The sequence below is a fragment of the Pezoporus wallicus genome, unplaced genomic scaffold (assembly GCF_028554395.1).
Source record: "Pezoporus wallicus isolate ANWC-B61680 ecotype Strahan unplaced genomic scaffold, APGP_CSIRO_Pwel_v1 contig_7178, whole genome shotgun sequence".
In the NCBI taxonomy this organism is placed as follows: Eukaryota; Metazoa; Chordata; class Aves; order Psittaciformes; family Psittacidae; genus Pezoporus; species Pezoporus wallicus.
In genome coordinates this window covers 205,427-218,198 of record NW_026636884.1, presented here as the reverse complement: position 1 = coordinate 218,198, position 12,772 = coordinate 205,427, and the positions used below count along the sequence as shown (strand labels likewise).

The following is a 12,772-nucleotide window of genomic DNA, read 5'->3' as shown; positions in this document are numbered from 1 at the left end:
AAATCCCAGCCTGTTGACAAAGCTGGTAAATCGCAGTTTAACCCCAACTTCTTGCTGGTGGCAAGCAGGAAGCAAGTGCCATCAGCACTTTATGTGGGAGGCTTTGAACTTGGTTGCTCCTGTCAAGGAGCAGCTCAGATCCCTCTGTGCTCTCTGCACGCTCTGTGCATTGTGCTGGGAAACAACAATCACTGTCCTGGTGTCGCAGCTTCTCTATGAAATACGGAAGTGTATCCAAACCTGCCAGTGGCTCGCACAGGACATGAGTGGTTAAATATTTGGGGCATGTTGGTGAAGAAATAGTAAACATTAGCTTCTCAAGGAGAGAAATGGATGTGCGTATAATAAGGACTCAGTTAATTTTACAATAGCTGGGCTATGAGGCTTGTGACAAGCACTCAGGGAACCAGCCTGATTTTTATAGAAAGCCTCCACATGAGGTATACTGATTAATCCAGAAATGAAAACCCAAATGCATCCTCAAGAAGGAGCAGGGAGCATGCCTGCTGGAGATGGAGAAGAGGATTAAAAGCAAAATTACCATCACATCCTGCTGCCTCCTTATCTGGGCTCAATAGAAGTGGAGGAGGACAGTGGGGCCTGGGGTTCCCTCCACATCACAATGCCATGGCACAGGGTGCTGACCTGCAGGGAGCTACTCTGTGAGGCAGGTAGGTCTAGCAGTTGCTAAACAAAACCAGTTGTTGCTGGCTTTGGTGGAGAGCATCCTGGTTTGCCCCCTGCACCAGCAGGTTGGGGCAGGGGCTGTTCTGGGCACCCCTTTCCCTTTCACCCCAATGCAACCTGCCCTCCGTCGCCCAAGCCTGGTTGTGAAAGCAAGCATATTGGCACAACCCCTTCATCTGAAGCCTTTTCCTCAAGAAAAGGGAAAAGCTCAGAGTGAAGGACCCTGCAGTGCTGTTCATCTAGTCTGGCCTGGAATCTGGGAAGTATGCTTTTCCTTTAGGGAAAAATGGTGGGGAAATGTCTATCCCAACGAACACACATCACTCAGAGCTGTTCTCCCCCAGACAATAACCTCATGTACACAGAGTTAAGGGAATAAGACGATACATGCAATCAGTTTTTTAAAAGACAAATAGCAGTCTGTGATTTAATTTGCAGGGCAGGGGGAAATAAAATTGTGCAATATCTATAACCATACTGAAAGGGCACAGCTCCTGACCTCCCCTTCTAGTTACCTCCCACCATTACACTTGCTTACTGCTGACTGCCAGTAACAGCCTCCAAGAAAGAGAAACTTTAGTTTCATCTTCCCCAGAGCCTCTTTGTGCAGGGCTCCAGATAACAAGGAAGAAGGCACTGGCAGAGGCTGCTCATCAGAAGGTTGGTTCTCTTAAAGCATTGGAATAGTAAAAACCTGATAGCCTGGGAAGAGTGGGATAATAGTGCAAAAGGATTTTGTGGTTGTTGTGGTTTGGGTTTTTTAATATTTCTTTTTTTCTGCCCAGGACATTTTTTAAAGCCAAAAATATGGCAAATCCTACTTGGAGAAAGGGGGTGGATTAAAAAAACCTAGGCAAAAAAGCTGGATTATGGAGAGGTTATTTCTTCTGCGCTTCCTCCTGCTTCCAGGATTGTGTAACTGCATTAAAGGACTCTGCTGGTTCTTTGCTCTCTGTTTAAATTGGATTCTTTCTTGTCTACATGGACCCTTAAGATGAAATTCCTCTTAGCAAGGCTGTTTTGTTGTACGTGTTTCCTGGTGGGCTCTGAGGATGTGCTGGATGTAGCTGCTGTCCTGCCAGAAGCTTGCATGTCAGTCGCTTTTATATGTTGCTACCTCCTCTCCCTATGTGTTTGCTGTCCTTTCCAATGGGATGTGCTATTGGTGACAAGAGCAGCTTAATGTTGTGATCCTTCATTAATGTTCGCAACTATGAGAGAAGAAAGGATGTCAGTAATGCTCAGGATACAGTATACTATGCATTTCTAAAGGTGTAGAAAGCAGATTTACAGCGTGTTGGTGACATTGCTGTGGGTCTGCAGAGGGCAGCGCTCCGAAGTAGTGCGTTGCTTCCCTCGAAATGTCTCCCTCTGGAGAGAGACATGTCTTCCAATGCCTCTTCCCAATGTCTCCCTCTGACACATACCTGATACGGTGCCTTTGCCTGCATCCACACCGGGCTCACAGGCTGGTGTGTGCTGCCTGGTGAGCTAGGAGTGGGATTTCTGGAGGAGCATGCATCTCCCCAAAGGGTGGAGAGGAAAGGAGAAACTCCCCTCCCAGCACTATTCACTCAATTTCGGTTTCTATTCTGCCTTCTGAGCTCAAGAGCTGGTGGGGAGGAGCCAGACCACCCAGCAGTGGTTCTGCCTTTGCCAAGAAAGTCTCAACAAATGTGAGCAGGCAGGGGCTTGAGGTTTTCCTCCCTCTTTCTTCTACTAGTGCATAACTAGAAGAACTTGGCCTCAGGGCAAAACTTACTTGTAATTGTTATCTGCGAATGTTTTGTGTTGTTTTTTCCTTGGCTGGGAGAACAGGAGCACAGAGCTTTTTGCGTTGATTTTTTCTTTAGACCTCAGGCTTCTTGGTTCTCAGGGTTTACTTGCTTGCTTAACCACAGGAAGACAAGGACTGGGGTTCAGACTTGGGACATTGCATTGAGTTTCTGCCTTTCTGGCTCTCTATGACAAGAAACCGGAGATACTCGTTTTCTACAGTATCTTTTTTTGCATGGAGCCTGGCTTCGTTATGAGGAAGTGAGAGAACATGGCTGCTTCCTGCATGCTTTCTATTCATGCCACACCAGTCTTGTGCAAAATATGACAAGTTCAACGATTGAAATGCCCGGGTCACTGACTTTAGCCTAGGTTCACTGCCCAGCCCTGCTTGGCACAAGGGAAATGGTGAACTGTGTCTATGCACTAGCGAAGCCTTTCTGGGATGGAGTGGGGAACATCAGTGGCTTGATGCTATTTTGAAGGCTGGATAAAATGGCAGAAAATGCAAAAACCTTGAGAAGATGTAAATGTGGGTAAGATAGGGTCACGCTTTGCCACACATCCAGTGGCAGCAAGGCAGCTGGCAGAAGGCTGCCTGCTGAAGAGTGATGGCGACCAGCTCGGTTGGGGGACCAAACTGAGCACTGTTGTAGAATCATAGAATTGTTAGGGTTGGAAAGGACCTTAAGATGATCTAGCTCCAACCCCCTGCCATGGGCAGGGACACCTCACACTAAACCATCTCACCCAAGGCTTCATCCAACCTGGTCTTGAACACTGCCAGGGATGGAGCATTCACAACCTCCCTGGGCAACCCATTCCAGTGCCTCACCACCCTAACAGGAAAGAATTTCCTTCTTATATCCAATCTAAACTTCCCCTGTTTAAGTTTTAGCCCACCAGCCCACCTCACAAGCATGTTGAGGTCCCTCTGGATGGCATTCCTTCCCTCCAGCGTATCAACTGAACCACACAGCTTGGTGTCATCGGCAAACTTGTTGAGGGCGCACTCAATCCCACTGTCCATGTCACCGACAAAGATGTTAAACAAGACCGGTCCCAACACCAATCCCTGAGGGACACCACTCGTTACTGGTCTCCAGCCGGGCATTGAGCCATTGACCACAACTCTTTGTGTGCAGCCATCCAGCCAGTTCTTTATCCACCGAGTGGTCCATCCATCAATTAGAGACAAGGATGTCATGTGGGACAGTGTCGAATGCTTTGCAAAAGTCCAGGTAGATGACATCAACTGCTCTACCATCAGTTCCGTAGCCCCATCACAGAAGGCCACCAAATTGGTCAGGCAGGATTTCCCCTTAGTGAAGCCATGCTGGCTGTCACCAAGCACCTTGTTGTTCTTCATGTGCCTTAGCATGCCTTCCAGGAGAATCTGCTCCAAGGTTTTGCCAGGCACAAAGGTGAGACTGACTGGTCTGTAATTCCCTGGGTCATCCATTTTCCCCTTCTTGAAAATGGGGGTTATATTTCCCTTCCAGTCGTCGGGAACTTCACCTGACCACCATGATTTTTCAAATAAGATGGACAGTAGTTTAGCAACTTCATTTGTCAGCTCCTTCAGGACCCGTGGATGGATTTCATCAGGTCCCATGGACTTGTGCACATTCAGGTCTTTAAGATGGTCTCGAACCAGATCCTCTCCTGCAGTGGGCCCAAGGTCTCATTCTCACAGTCCCTGCGTCTACCTTCCAAGACTTGGGTGGTGCAGTCAGAGCCTTTGCCAGTGAAGACTGAGGCAAAGAAGTCATTCAGAACCTCAGCCTTCTCCAAATCCTGTGTTTTACTAACTCCAAATCCTGTGTTCTCCAAATCCTGTGTTTTTCTAACCATCTCTTTCCCCTCCCATCTCTTTCAGAAGAGCAACTAGGAATGGCTGTCCCAACCGTTGTGACGATCCAGCCACAGTACGGCATGGCCGTGCCCACTGCCTCAAGAAACATATGGCAGACAGGGCTGATGGACTGCTGCTCGGACTGTGGCGTGTGTGAGTGGTCCCATCTCTCAGCCATCAGCAGTGACATGCTGCAGTCCGTCCCATGCCCTCTCGGGATGCTTTTCTCACCCCAGCTGCTCGGGTTAATGGTGTGACAGCTACAGTTGTGTAGCCTGGTCCTCTCAGTTCCCCTCCCGATGGCAGTGGTGCTGGTCGGGCAGGCAGAGCCTCACATGCTGCTGTGTTTCTCTCCCTGCCAGTCTGCTGCGGGTTATTCTGCTTCCCCTGCCTGGCGTGCCAACTCGCTGGGGACATGAATGAGTGCTGCCTGTGTGGGACTAGCGTGGCCATGAGGACCCTCTACCGCACCAGATACAACATCCCGGTCAGTGGTTAACCTGCCCCTCACTGTGCTGTGGGGCTGGAATATGAGATGCACCCAAGCCCCCCTCTCTGCACATGAGGGATGAGCATAGGGTTGCAGCAATCTCCACTCACCCCTTTTTTTTTCCCACTTCTTTATCCTGCATGATGCCAGGAGCACAGGACAGGGGTTGGGCCACCCTCGGGCACACTGATCCCTGGGATGGTGTCCAGCAACACTCTCTAATCATTAGTCGGACACAACTCCTTCCCAGCAGCCTTCACTGGGGGCACAAGTCCTGCCTTCAGCTGCTGCTGACCACAGCTGATGCTTCCCCGTGCTATTGCCAGTCTTTGAAAGACGGGAAAGATTTGGGAGAATTGTGGGCAGACCAAAGAACAGATTAAGCCAGTTGCACAGATGAACATCTGTAATTGGATGCAGGAGAAAGGTGGACATTCATTTAAAGTACAAAAGTGAAATGGTTTCTTCCCAGCTGGGGGTTTGTGCCATCCCCAGACGAACCATGCTGGCCTAAAACCAGTGTGCCCAAAAAAATCTCCTTCTGTGTGTGTGCTCCCTCCCAGTTTTAAAACTCAGAAGCCAAAAGATAATTAGCTATCTGCAGCCTGCAGAAAGGGCTCTTTCTTTCCTTTCCACTACATGTGGGTTCTCCAGCACTGCTTTTTAGTATCTGCTACTCAGGACACTGCAGCCAGCCAGGAAACAAAGGGCACACAACCTGGAGTATGCTAAATCTCTTCCTGGCTGAAATGCGCCTTTTAGGAAGCCTTCACCCCTAACCAATTTCTTCCTAACAGGGGTCCATTTGCTCTGACTACTGTGTCAGTATGTGGTGCCTCATGTGCTCTGTTTGCCAAATGAAGAGAGACATCAACCGGAGGAAGGAGCTGGGCATATTCTGGTAAGCTGGGTATGCTGGTACTGGTTTATAGAGCCACTGCCTCAAGCAGTCATGCGGCTTCACAGAGTCTCTCCTGCCAACGCCTGACGTGTAATGCAGGGTCACTGCAGTGGGGAAATGGCCACGGGTGGGTAACAAGAGAGACCTGTCCCTCAGCACAATATTGCTGGGAAACTTGTGCAGGAAGGGGTGGGGAGGACTGAGAACATACACACGGTGTGGTGGGGCATGGCTCCAGTCCCTGATCCTCCTCTTCCATCCCATTGCAGATGCTGCTGTCCTCACTGCATCCTGCAGAGCGGCTGCAGGCAGGAGTCATCGCATTCTTGGCTGTTGGGAAATGCACCATGGAAAGGTTGCCTTGACTGTGGTTGATTTCCCTTTCCCTAGGTAACAGCAGCAATAAACAGCAGTTTGTCTTCCTGCCTGTGTGTGTGTGTGTCACTCTTGCACCACCTGAGAGCACCCAGCCTTCTCCTGCTCTGCCTATCTTGGCAGCCCCTGGTGCAGCTGAGATTTCCCTGTGCCTGCTGCAGAAACAGATTTTCACTGTGTTTTGTTAATTACTCCGCTTTTAGAAAGGATGTTCAATGCATAGGAGGAGCCAGTGTTGGATGAGCAACACACTCATCCAAGCTGTAAAACTTGGCAAAGTGGCTTCTGTCCCAGGGCAGAGCTGGGACTTCTGGTAGGTGAGTGATGGCTGCAGGCCACTGAGTGCTGAGGTGCCCCTGCTGTGGTGGTCCCAGTGGCCATCCAGGGCTGCTAGCCAGTCTGAACATAAAGCTGCCTGACCCCATTCCATCTCCTGGGTTGCAGAGACACGTTCCTCTATGGACCTGAGAAAGAAATCCCACCTGCCTGTGAAGATGACCAAAAGTTTAGAACAGCTTCCAGACAAGGAATAAGTAAATGCACTTCCCTGGCAGTATTCAAGGCCAGGCTAGACAGGGCTTTGAGCAACCTGGTCTAGTGGCAGGTGTCCCTGCCTGTGGCAGGGGGTTGGAACTGGGTGAGGTTTGAGGTGACTTCCAACCCAAACCGTTCATTTATTCTGGGGATCTGCGATAGTATACCTGGCTGGGTCGTGGGTTGGCCCATTCCTCTCCATGGGCAAACCCTGCCGCCTCCTGGCCACAGCCACGCACAGCACACCCGCGTGCTCAGCGATAGATAACGCTGTCCAAAAGGCAGAAGTTACATCCACCCCTCTCTCCATTGCTCTCTGAGAGATGCTAAAGGATTTTTGATCCCTACAAATCTTCCCCCATCTTCACTGACTAAGGAAAATATGATATTTTTTCCCCCTTTACCTTCTTTACCACAAACCTTGTGAAGGGCAGGTGGAGCTCTATCAGTGCAGTGGGTGGGTCTGCATCATGGTATGCCTAAACCCCAGATAGCCCAGAGATTCCTATGAATGATCCCTGGAAATGCAGCAGACTGCATTTTTAGCCTGAGAGGTGAAGGCTAGTGGAGAGGGGGAGAGAAGAAACACCACGCTGCTGCTTCATCCCACCATAGCATGGCTTGATTTTGTGGCTGTACCTCGAGGCAGCACCTGCATCACCCAGTTATGGTCAGTTCTTGCTAATGCTCAGGCTTAACAAAGAAAAGGCGCTGCACCTCTAGCAGCAGAATGATTAAGGCAGTGCCGGAGCCTGAATGCAAACTGTCCTCTACCAAAAGCAGTATGTCCCATCAGGGCTCTGTGGCTGCAGGAGCCTGTCAGAAGTGGCATCAAGCTTGCAGCATGCTGCCTTCAGCAGGGAAGCTGCAATTGCGCAAAGCAGCAGCTAAGCCGGTGTCTGGTCTGTTAGTCAGAGGGAGCGGAGGTCATTCACCAGGGGGCACCCAGAGCATATAAAGGATGAGAACCAGGAAAAGGATATGCATCTCCTGGGACAAAGGCGGCTCATCGGGTATGTATGGCTTGGCTTTGCTTTGCAAGAGCTGCGATGCAAAACTATGGAAACTGCTCATGGCTGAAGTGGTGTTGCTGGGGAAGGGGAAAGGGTGGAAATGGAGGTGAGATTTTCAACCTGGAAAGCTACTTCAAAGCTAAACTAGAGCATTCTGGGTGCTGCTGACAGGCATCTCAACAGAAGCGGCAGCAGAGGTAAAGGATAGCAGCTTTTGCACTGTATCATTCATTTGTACACGTATACATGTGCCATAGCAAAATGCCAGTTTATGACCTTGGTTATGGGTAAAATGTGCCTGCATGCACCTCAGGATCATGCTGTAGAGCTGTAGAGTTGGGGGCACCCAAGGTGATGTGCAGGGCCTGGGCAACCTCTCAGGAGAGGAGCATGCAGTGGAGGCTTCTCCAGGCTGCTGCCTGCTCATACCACAGCCTCCATCCATGCAGAGGCATGGTGTGCTCAGACTTGGGGAGAGGAAGGGTAAGTCAGCCCTTCCTGCAAAGGGCACAGTGTGTGTGTAGCAGTGAACATCACTTGGCTGCACTGAACATCACTGTGCTACTATTAATCTTGTTATCTGGTGGGGGGCAAGTGCTTTCTTTGGCACAGGAAGCTGGTGGGATCCTGTTCATAAACCTTTCCAGGCTGCTGCTCCCACACGTGCTTCTCCCTGTGGTCCCTGAAGTCCTGCCTGCTGCTGGCCATCCCTTTCCCTGCATGGCATCCCCATGGCCACCCTGTGGTCTGTCCCCTTCCCTGCCCTTCCTGGCTCCTGCCTCTTCTTAAATCACCCTGTGCCAAGGCTCTCCATGGGGCTGCCGTTTTGGTGTGCTGTGGGGTGTTACATTGGCTACAGAGGTGATGGGAATTACCTGGGGACTTCGGCATGAATAAGAAGGGACAGAGAACTGGGGCAGAGGTAGGAGATGTCCAGTGACATCTGATGGGTGCCATGGCCCCCACTGCACCCCTGAGTGGTGGGGTTGACTGTGCTCACCCCAGAGGTGTCTGCCAACAGCCAGGAGATGTGCTCCAGAGAAAGCACAGCAGCATTTTTTACTGCTCAGCAGCCCTGTTCTGTAACAGCAAGAAAACACCCTTGTCTTTTAAACCTCTGGTGGAGGCCAGTGGTGGAGAGAATCCCTCAGGGTAGTGGTCCCCCCTTAATGGCCACTTGTCACCTAATGGGAGCAGATACTGGTGTCTCAGATAGTGGCAGCCCAACCATGTTTCTGCTGCCTGAAGAAAGCAGAAAAAAAGTTATGAGCAAATCACTTTGAGAGTTTTTACAAGCCTTCTTCTATCTTACAGCATAACCCAACATCTCTTTTCCTCTCTATGTACTACCAGGGAACAAGGGTTGGCTATATGGCAACAGGCTGTTTCTGACAGCAGAGATGTGTCCAGGCTAGTCTGTAAATTATGGAGAGCTGCTGGCAGATCCACCAACCCCTTTGCCACCTGTTAACAATAGTCAGTATAGTCAATACAACTGCAATCTGTATCTCTACAGTGTCAGATGCGGGTAATGCACTCTATGGTGTCATGTGAATTCTGGGCATAGCTCCACCATATTCCTGGAGAATCGCCTTTAATACTCAAATTCTGTGCAGATGTGTAATTCTAACAAGGCAGAGTTAGATTAGATACTAGGAAGAAATTCTTTACTGTGAGGATGTAGAGACACTGGAACAGGTTGCCCAAGGACGTTGTGGATGCCCCATTCCTGGCAGTGTTCAAGGCCAGGTTGAATGGGGCTTTGAGCAACCTGGTCTAGTGGAAGGTATCCCTGCCCATGGCAAGGGGTTGGAACTGGATGAGCTTTGAGGTCCCTTCCAACACAAACCAGTCTGTGATTCTACAATCTACTGTGAAAATAATCCCGTTCCCTTTAGAGTGGTTTTAAAGACTTTACAGGAATTAATGCCATCATGCTTCGCTTCAAAATGTAAAAGCTTCCCCTGTTTTTCTTTTTGCTCCTCCTAGCAGCACGAAACTCATGCCCTCCCTTGCCACACAAGGGCAGGGAGCTCCAGGGCAGGGAGGGAAGGGCTGCTTGACAGGCACCCCCTGGACACTGTCACCCAGACAGGCAGCAGTGTTGCCTGCGCAGGCAGGATAAACATGTCAAAGCTGGGCAGGTGCAGGCAGGATGCAAACTGTGCAAGCGTTCTCTGTTGAACACAAATAATGTCCACCACAGAAATGCCCATGGGTTGTGCAGGGATGTGATGGTGGGCGAGAAGCTATCCAGGGAGCTCTCTTAGGACCCCTCCTGGGCAGAGGAGCAGCAGCCTGCAGTTACGGGGTTTAAAGCTCTGGCGGCTTTCCTGCTGATCATTTCATTGCTGAGGATGAGTGGCTGTGTGCTAGAAGAAAGAGGAAGCCTTTGCAGCTGTAAAAGCATGTGAGCATCTCATTCACATGCTGCTTACCAGAGTGGTGCTCAGCATGGGCACAGGGCTGGGAGTATATCTGCATGGGACTTCCTATTATTATAGAGGAGCATCCTCTATTATTGTTGTTATTATTATTATTAAAGCTCTAAAGCTGAAATGAGAATGGCAAAGGGTGGTGCTGCGCTTTGCAGAGGGTGGTGGTAGGCAAGAGGCCACAGGTGTAGATAGAGGTGGAGATGGAGTTATACGAATCAGGTGGGTTTATGGATTGTGCTGCAGATGAGGAGCTCTGCACTCACTGGGAAAGGACAGGCAGTAGAGGGGTTGTGAGGGCCCAAGAAAGAGGAGGACAAAGATGAGGCACTGGCAGGTGGAAAAGTGCTAGGAACTGGTCACTGGGCTTAGGATGATGGAAAGGGACAAGGAGAATCCACTGCCTTGAAGCGTGCTGAGAAAGGAAGTGAAGAACGAAGGGAGAGGAAGGCAAACAGGCTGAGGTGCTTGGTGACCAAAGCAAAGATGAAGGTGAATACTGAGAGCTTGGGAAAGCTAGGACTGAGCTGTAGTAGTTTTGGAGCACTGAAAGCATAAAAATACTAACACTATTTTAAGCCGATAATGATGAAAGATGAACTGAGGACGCGAAGACAGGATCAAAGTGTTGAAGCACTGAGGTTCTGAAGCAGAAGGATCTCTGTCTTTATAGAGGCATTTTACTTGCATAGGCAGGGGGATGCGGTGCTGCTGCCTTTAGTGGGGAGCTGGTTTTGTGGACGGCTTTGCTGCAAAGGACAGTGGCAGCTCCTGGCAGTGGGGTCCCCTTGAGAACCTGTACTGCCCTCTCAATCTTTGAATGAAGCAGCCTGAACCCACTTCAGAAACACCAGTGGCATCTTTCTCTGATGGCTTTTCTTTCCAGACCACAAACCGCCTAGAGGGACCCAATCCTGTGCTAGCAATGGCCTCTCAGCAAGTGATCACAGTCCAGCCACAGTGTTCAATGGCCCCACGGGCAGGCGAGTGGCAGTCAGGGCTGATGGACTGCTGCTCCGACTGTAACGTGTGTGAGTACTTATGTACCCCTTGCTCCTGGTGTTGGCCCACAGTGTGTTTCTGGTGTTTTCTCCACTCATTCTGCAGCATCACCTCTGTTGCAAACCCCACTTTTGTGGGTACCAGTAGTAAAGCAGCTTTCATCTGAGGTCAAGAGTCATGGCCCCCCGACCAGCTTTGTTCCGTTACCTCTTTCTTTGCACCCCTCAGCCAAGCCCATGCCCATGTCTTGCTGTCCACAGGTCTTTGTGGAACCTTCTGCTTCCCCTGCCTGGGGTGCCAAGTGGCTGAGGACATGGATGAGTGCTGCATGTGTGGCCCCAGCGTGGCCATGAGGACACTCTACCGCACCAGATACAACATCCCGGTCAGTGACCCAGGCATGCCCTGCTGGCAGTGACAGTCACAAGCTGGGTGCTGGGGTGTGAGTTCAGGGGAGGATAAGGTGGAGTCCAAGGGGAAGAGCAGTGGTAGGAAGTTGCATGGGCAGCCCCACAGGCAGTGAGCCAGGGACACATCTGCATCACTGCTGTGAGCTTCTGGTAATCCTATTGCACATCACCTTATCCCAATCCTTGCTGGGCATCAGCAGTGCACTGCAGGGCTGGAGTGAGATGCCCAAGAGTGTTGGTGATGAAAAATAGGAACACTTAAAAGCTGATGTGGGAAGGGGTTATTCAATGTCCCTTGCTCCACAGGGCTCCCTTCTGGGTGACTTTGCCTCCACTGTGTTCTGCCCCATGTGTGCTCTCTGCCAGCTGAAGAGAGACATCAACCAGAGGAAGGAGCTGGGCATATTCTCGTAAGGTGGGTGTGCTGGTGCTGGTTTATAAAGTCACTGCTGCACAGAATCAAATGTGTTCCCAGAGTCTCCCTTTCTAGAGACACCTGACTTAAGACACAGGGTTGCTGTGGTGTCAAAACAGCAATGGGCAAGTGAAAGGGTGACCTGTCCCTCAGCAAAATGTTGCTGAGAATCTCTTGAGGATGGGGGATCTGCTAAGGGCTCATCATCTGGGTCCAACCAGCACGGCTGGGACACACACACAGTGTAGCAAGGCATGGCCCTACTCCCTGACTCTCCCATCTCATCCCACTGCAGATGTTGCCGTCCTCACTACACCCTGCAGAGCTGCTGTGGGCAGGAGTCTCCAGTGCCTTGGGCTGTTGGGAAATGCACCATGGAGGGGTTGTCTTGATTGTGATTAATTCCCCCTTTGCTGGGCAACGCCACCAATAAACAGCAGAGTTTGTCTTCCTGCCTGTGTGTAACAACTATTTATTTCTCTGCATCCTCCTGCCGCACCAGAAGAGAGCATTTTACTTTTGTATGCTGTGTGGTCAGAGCAATGCTGAGGTTATCAGAGAAAGGAGACTTTCACTTGCAGTCCTACACTGGGATAAAACCAGATCACAAATTTCAATGAGAAGTTAATATAAACCAAAAGCCTGCTGTGGACAGCTCAGCTGCTCTGTAGACACTGGAGCATGCAGAGCTGGTGACAGCATCACTCTGTGCTCATAGGCCTGAGAGCATTGAATCCATCCCTGTTTCTGCCTGGACCATCTGAGCAGCAATGGGGGAGTGATGGTGATGGTGTGGGGATAGCAGTCCCATTCACTTCCCTCTCCACAAACCTTTCTGGGAGTCCATAGTGTTGGAGCAGGGTTCTTGGTGTGGTGAGA

The 12,772-nt window shown here is 50.4% G+C and overlaps 2 protein-coding genes across 4 annotated transcripts; both read left to right on the top strand.

Moving 5' to 3' along the window:
* Nucleotides 1-1,191: 1,191 nt before the first annotated feature.
* On the top strand, nt 1,192-6,134 carry LOC130595376 (placenta-specific gene 8 protein-like). 2 transcript variants are annotated; one of them, XM_057402008.1, is made up of 5 exons: nt 1,192-1,347; nt 4,343-4,471; nt 4,681-4,805; nt 5,606-5,709; nt 5,979-6,134. In XM_057402008.1, coding segments are annotated over exons 2-5 (345 nt in total). In that variant the 5' UTR covers nt 1,192-1,347; nt 4,343-4,356; the 3' UTR covers nt 5,980-6,134. The 2 variants fall into 2 exon arrangements, with proteins under 2 accessions (XP_057257991.1, XP_057257990.1); XM_057402007.1 differs by lacking the exon at nt 5,979-6,134 and having other exon boundaries at nt 5,606-5,713.
* A 951-nt stretch (nt 6,135-7,085) lies between these two features.
* On the top strand, nt 7,086-12,346 carry LOC130595375 (placenta-specific gene 8 protein-like). Of its 2 annotated transcripts, XM_057402006.1 has the most exons (5): nt 7,086-7,631; nt 10,953-11,097; nt 11,329-11,453; nt 11,785-11,893; nt 12,189-12,346. In XM_057402006.1, exons 2-4 carry the CDS (start codon nt 10,992-10,994, stop codon nt 11,890-11,892), a joined length of 339 nt encoding a protein of 112 aa, XP_057257989.1. In that variant the 5' UTR covers nt 7,086-7,631; nt 10,953-10,991; the 3' UTR covers nt 11,893; nt 12,189-12,346. The 2 variants fall into 2 exon arrangements, with proteins under 2 accessions (XP_057257989.1, XP_057257988.1); XM_057402005.1 differs by lacking the exon at nt 7,086-7,631 and having other exon boundaries at nt 10,319-11,097.
* Nucleotides 12,347-12,772: the final 426 nt, after the last annotated feature.

Coding starts and splice junctions, on each gene's coding strand:
- LOC130595376 (XM_057402007.1), top strand. CDS start 4,357: ATGGCTGTCCCAACCGTTGTGACGATCCAGCCACAGTACGGCATGGCC. Junction 4,472..4,680: donor CTGCTCGGACTGTGGCGTGT/GTGAGTGGTCCC, acceptor TCTCCCTGCCAG/TCTGCTGCGGGTTATTCTGC. Junction 4,806..5,605: donor GCACCAGATACAACATCCCG/GTCAGTGGTTAA, acceptor TCTTCCTAACAG/GGGTCCATTTGCTCTGACTA.
- LOC130595375 (XM_057402005.1), top strand. CDS start 10,887: ATGAAGCAGCCTGAACCCACTTCAGAAACACCAGTGGCATCTTTCTCT. Junction 11,098..11,328: donor CTGCTCCGACTGTAACGTGT/GTGAGTACTTAT, acceptor TGCTGTCCACAG/GTCTTTGTGGAACCTTCTGC. Junction 11,454..11,784: donor GCACCAGATACAACATCCCG/GTCAGTGACCCA, acceptor CTTGCTCCACAG/GGCTCCCTTCTGGGTGACTT.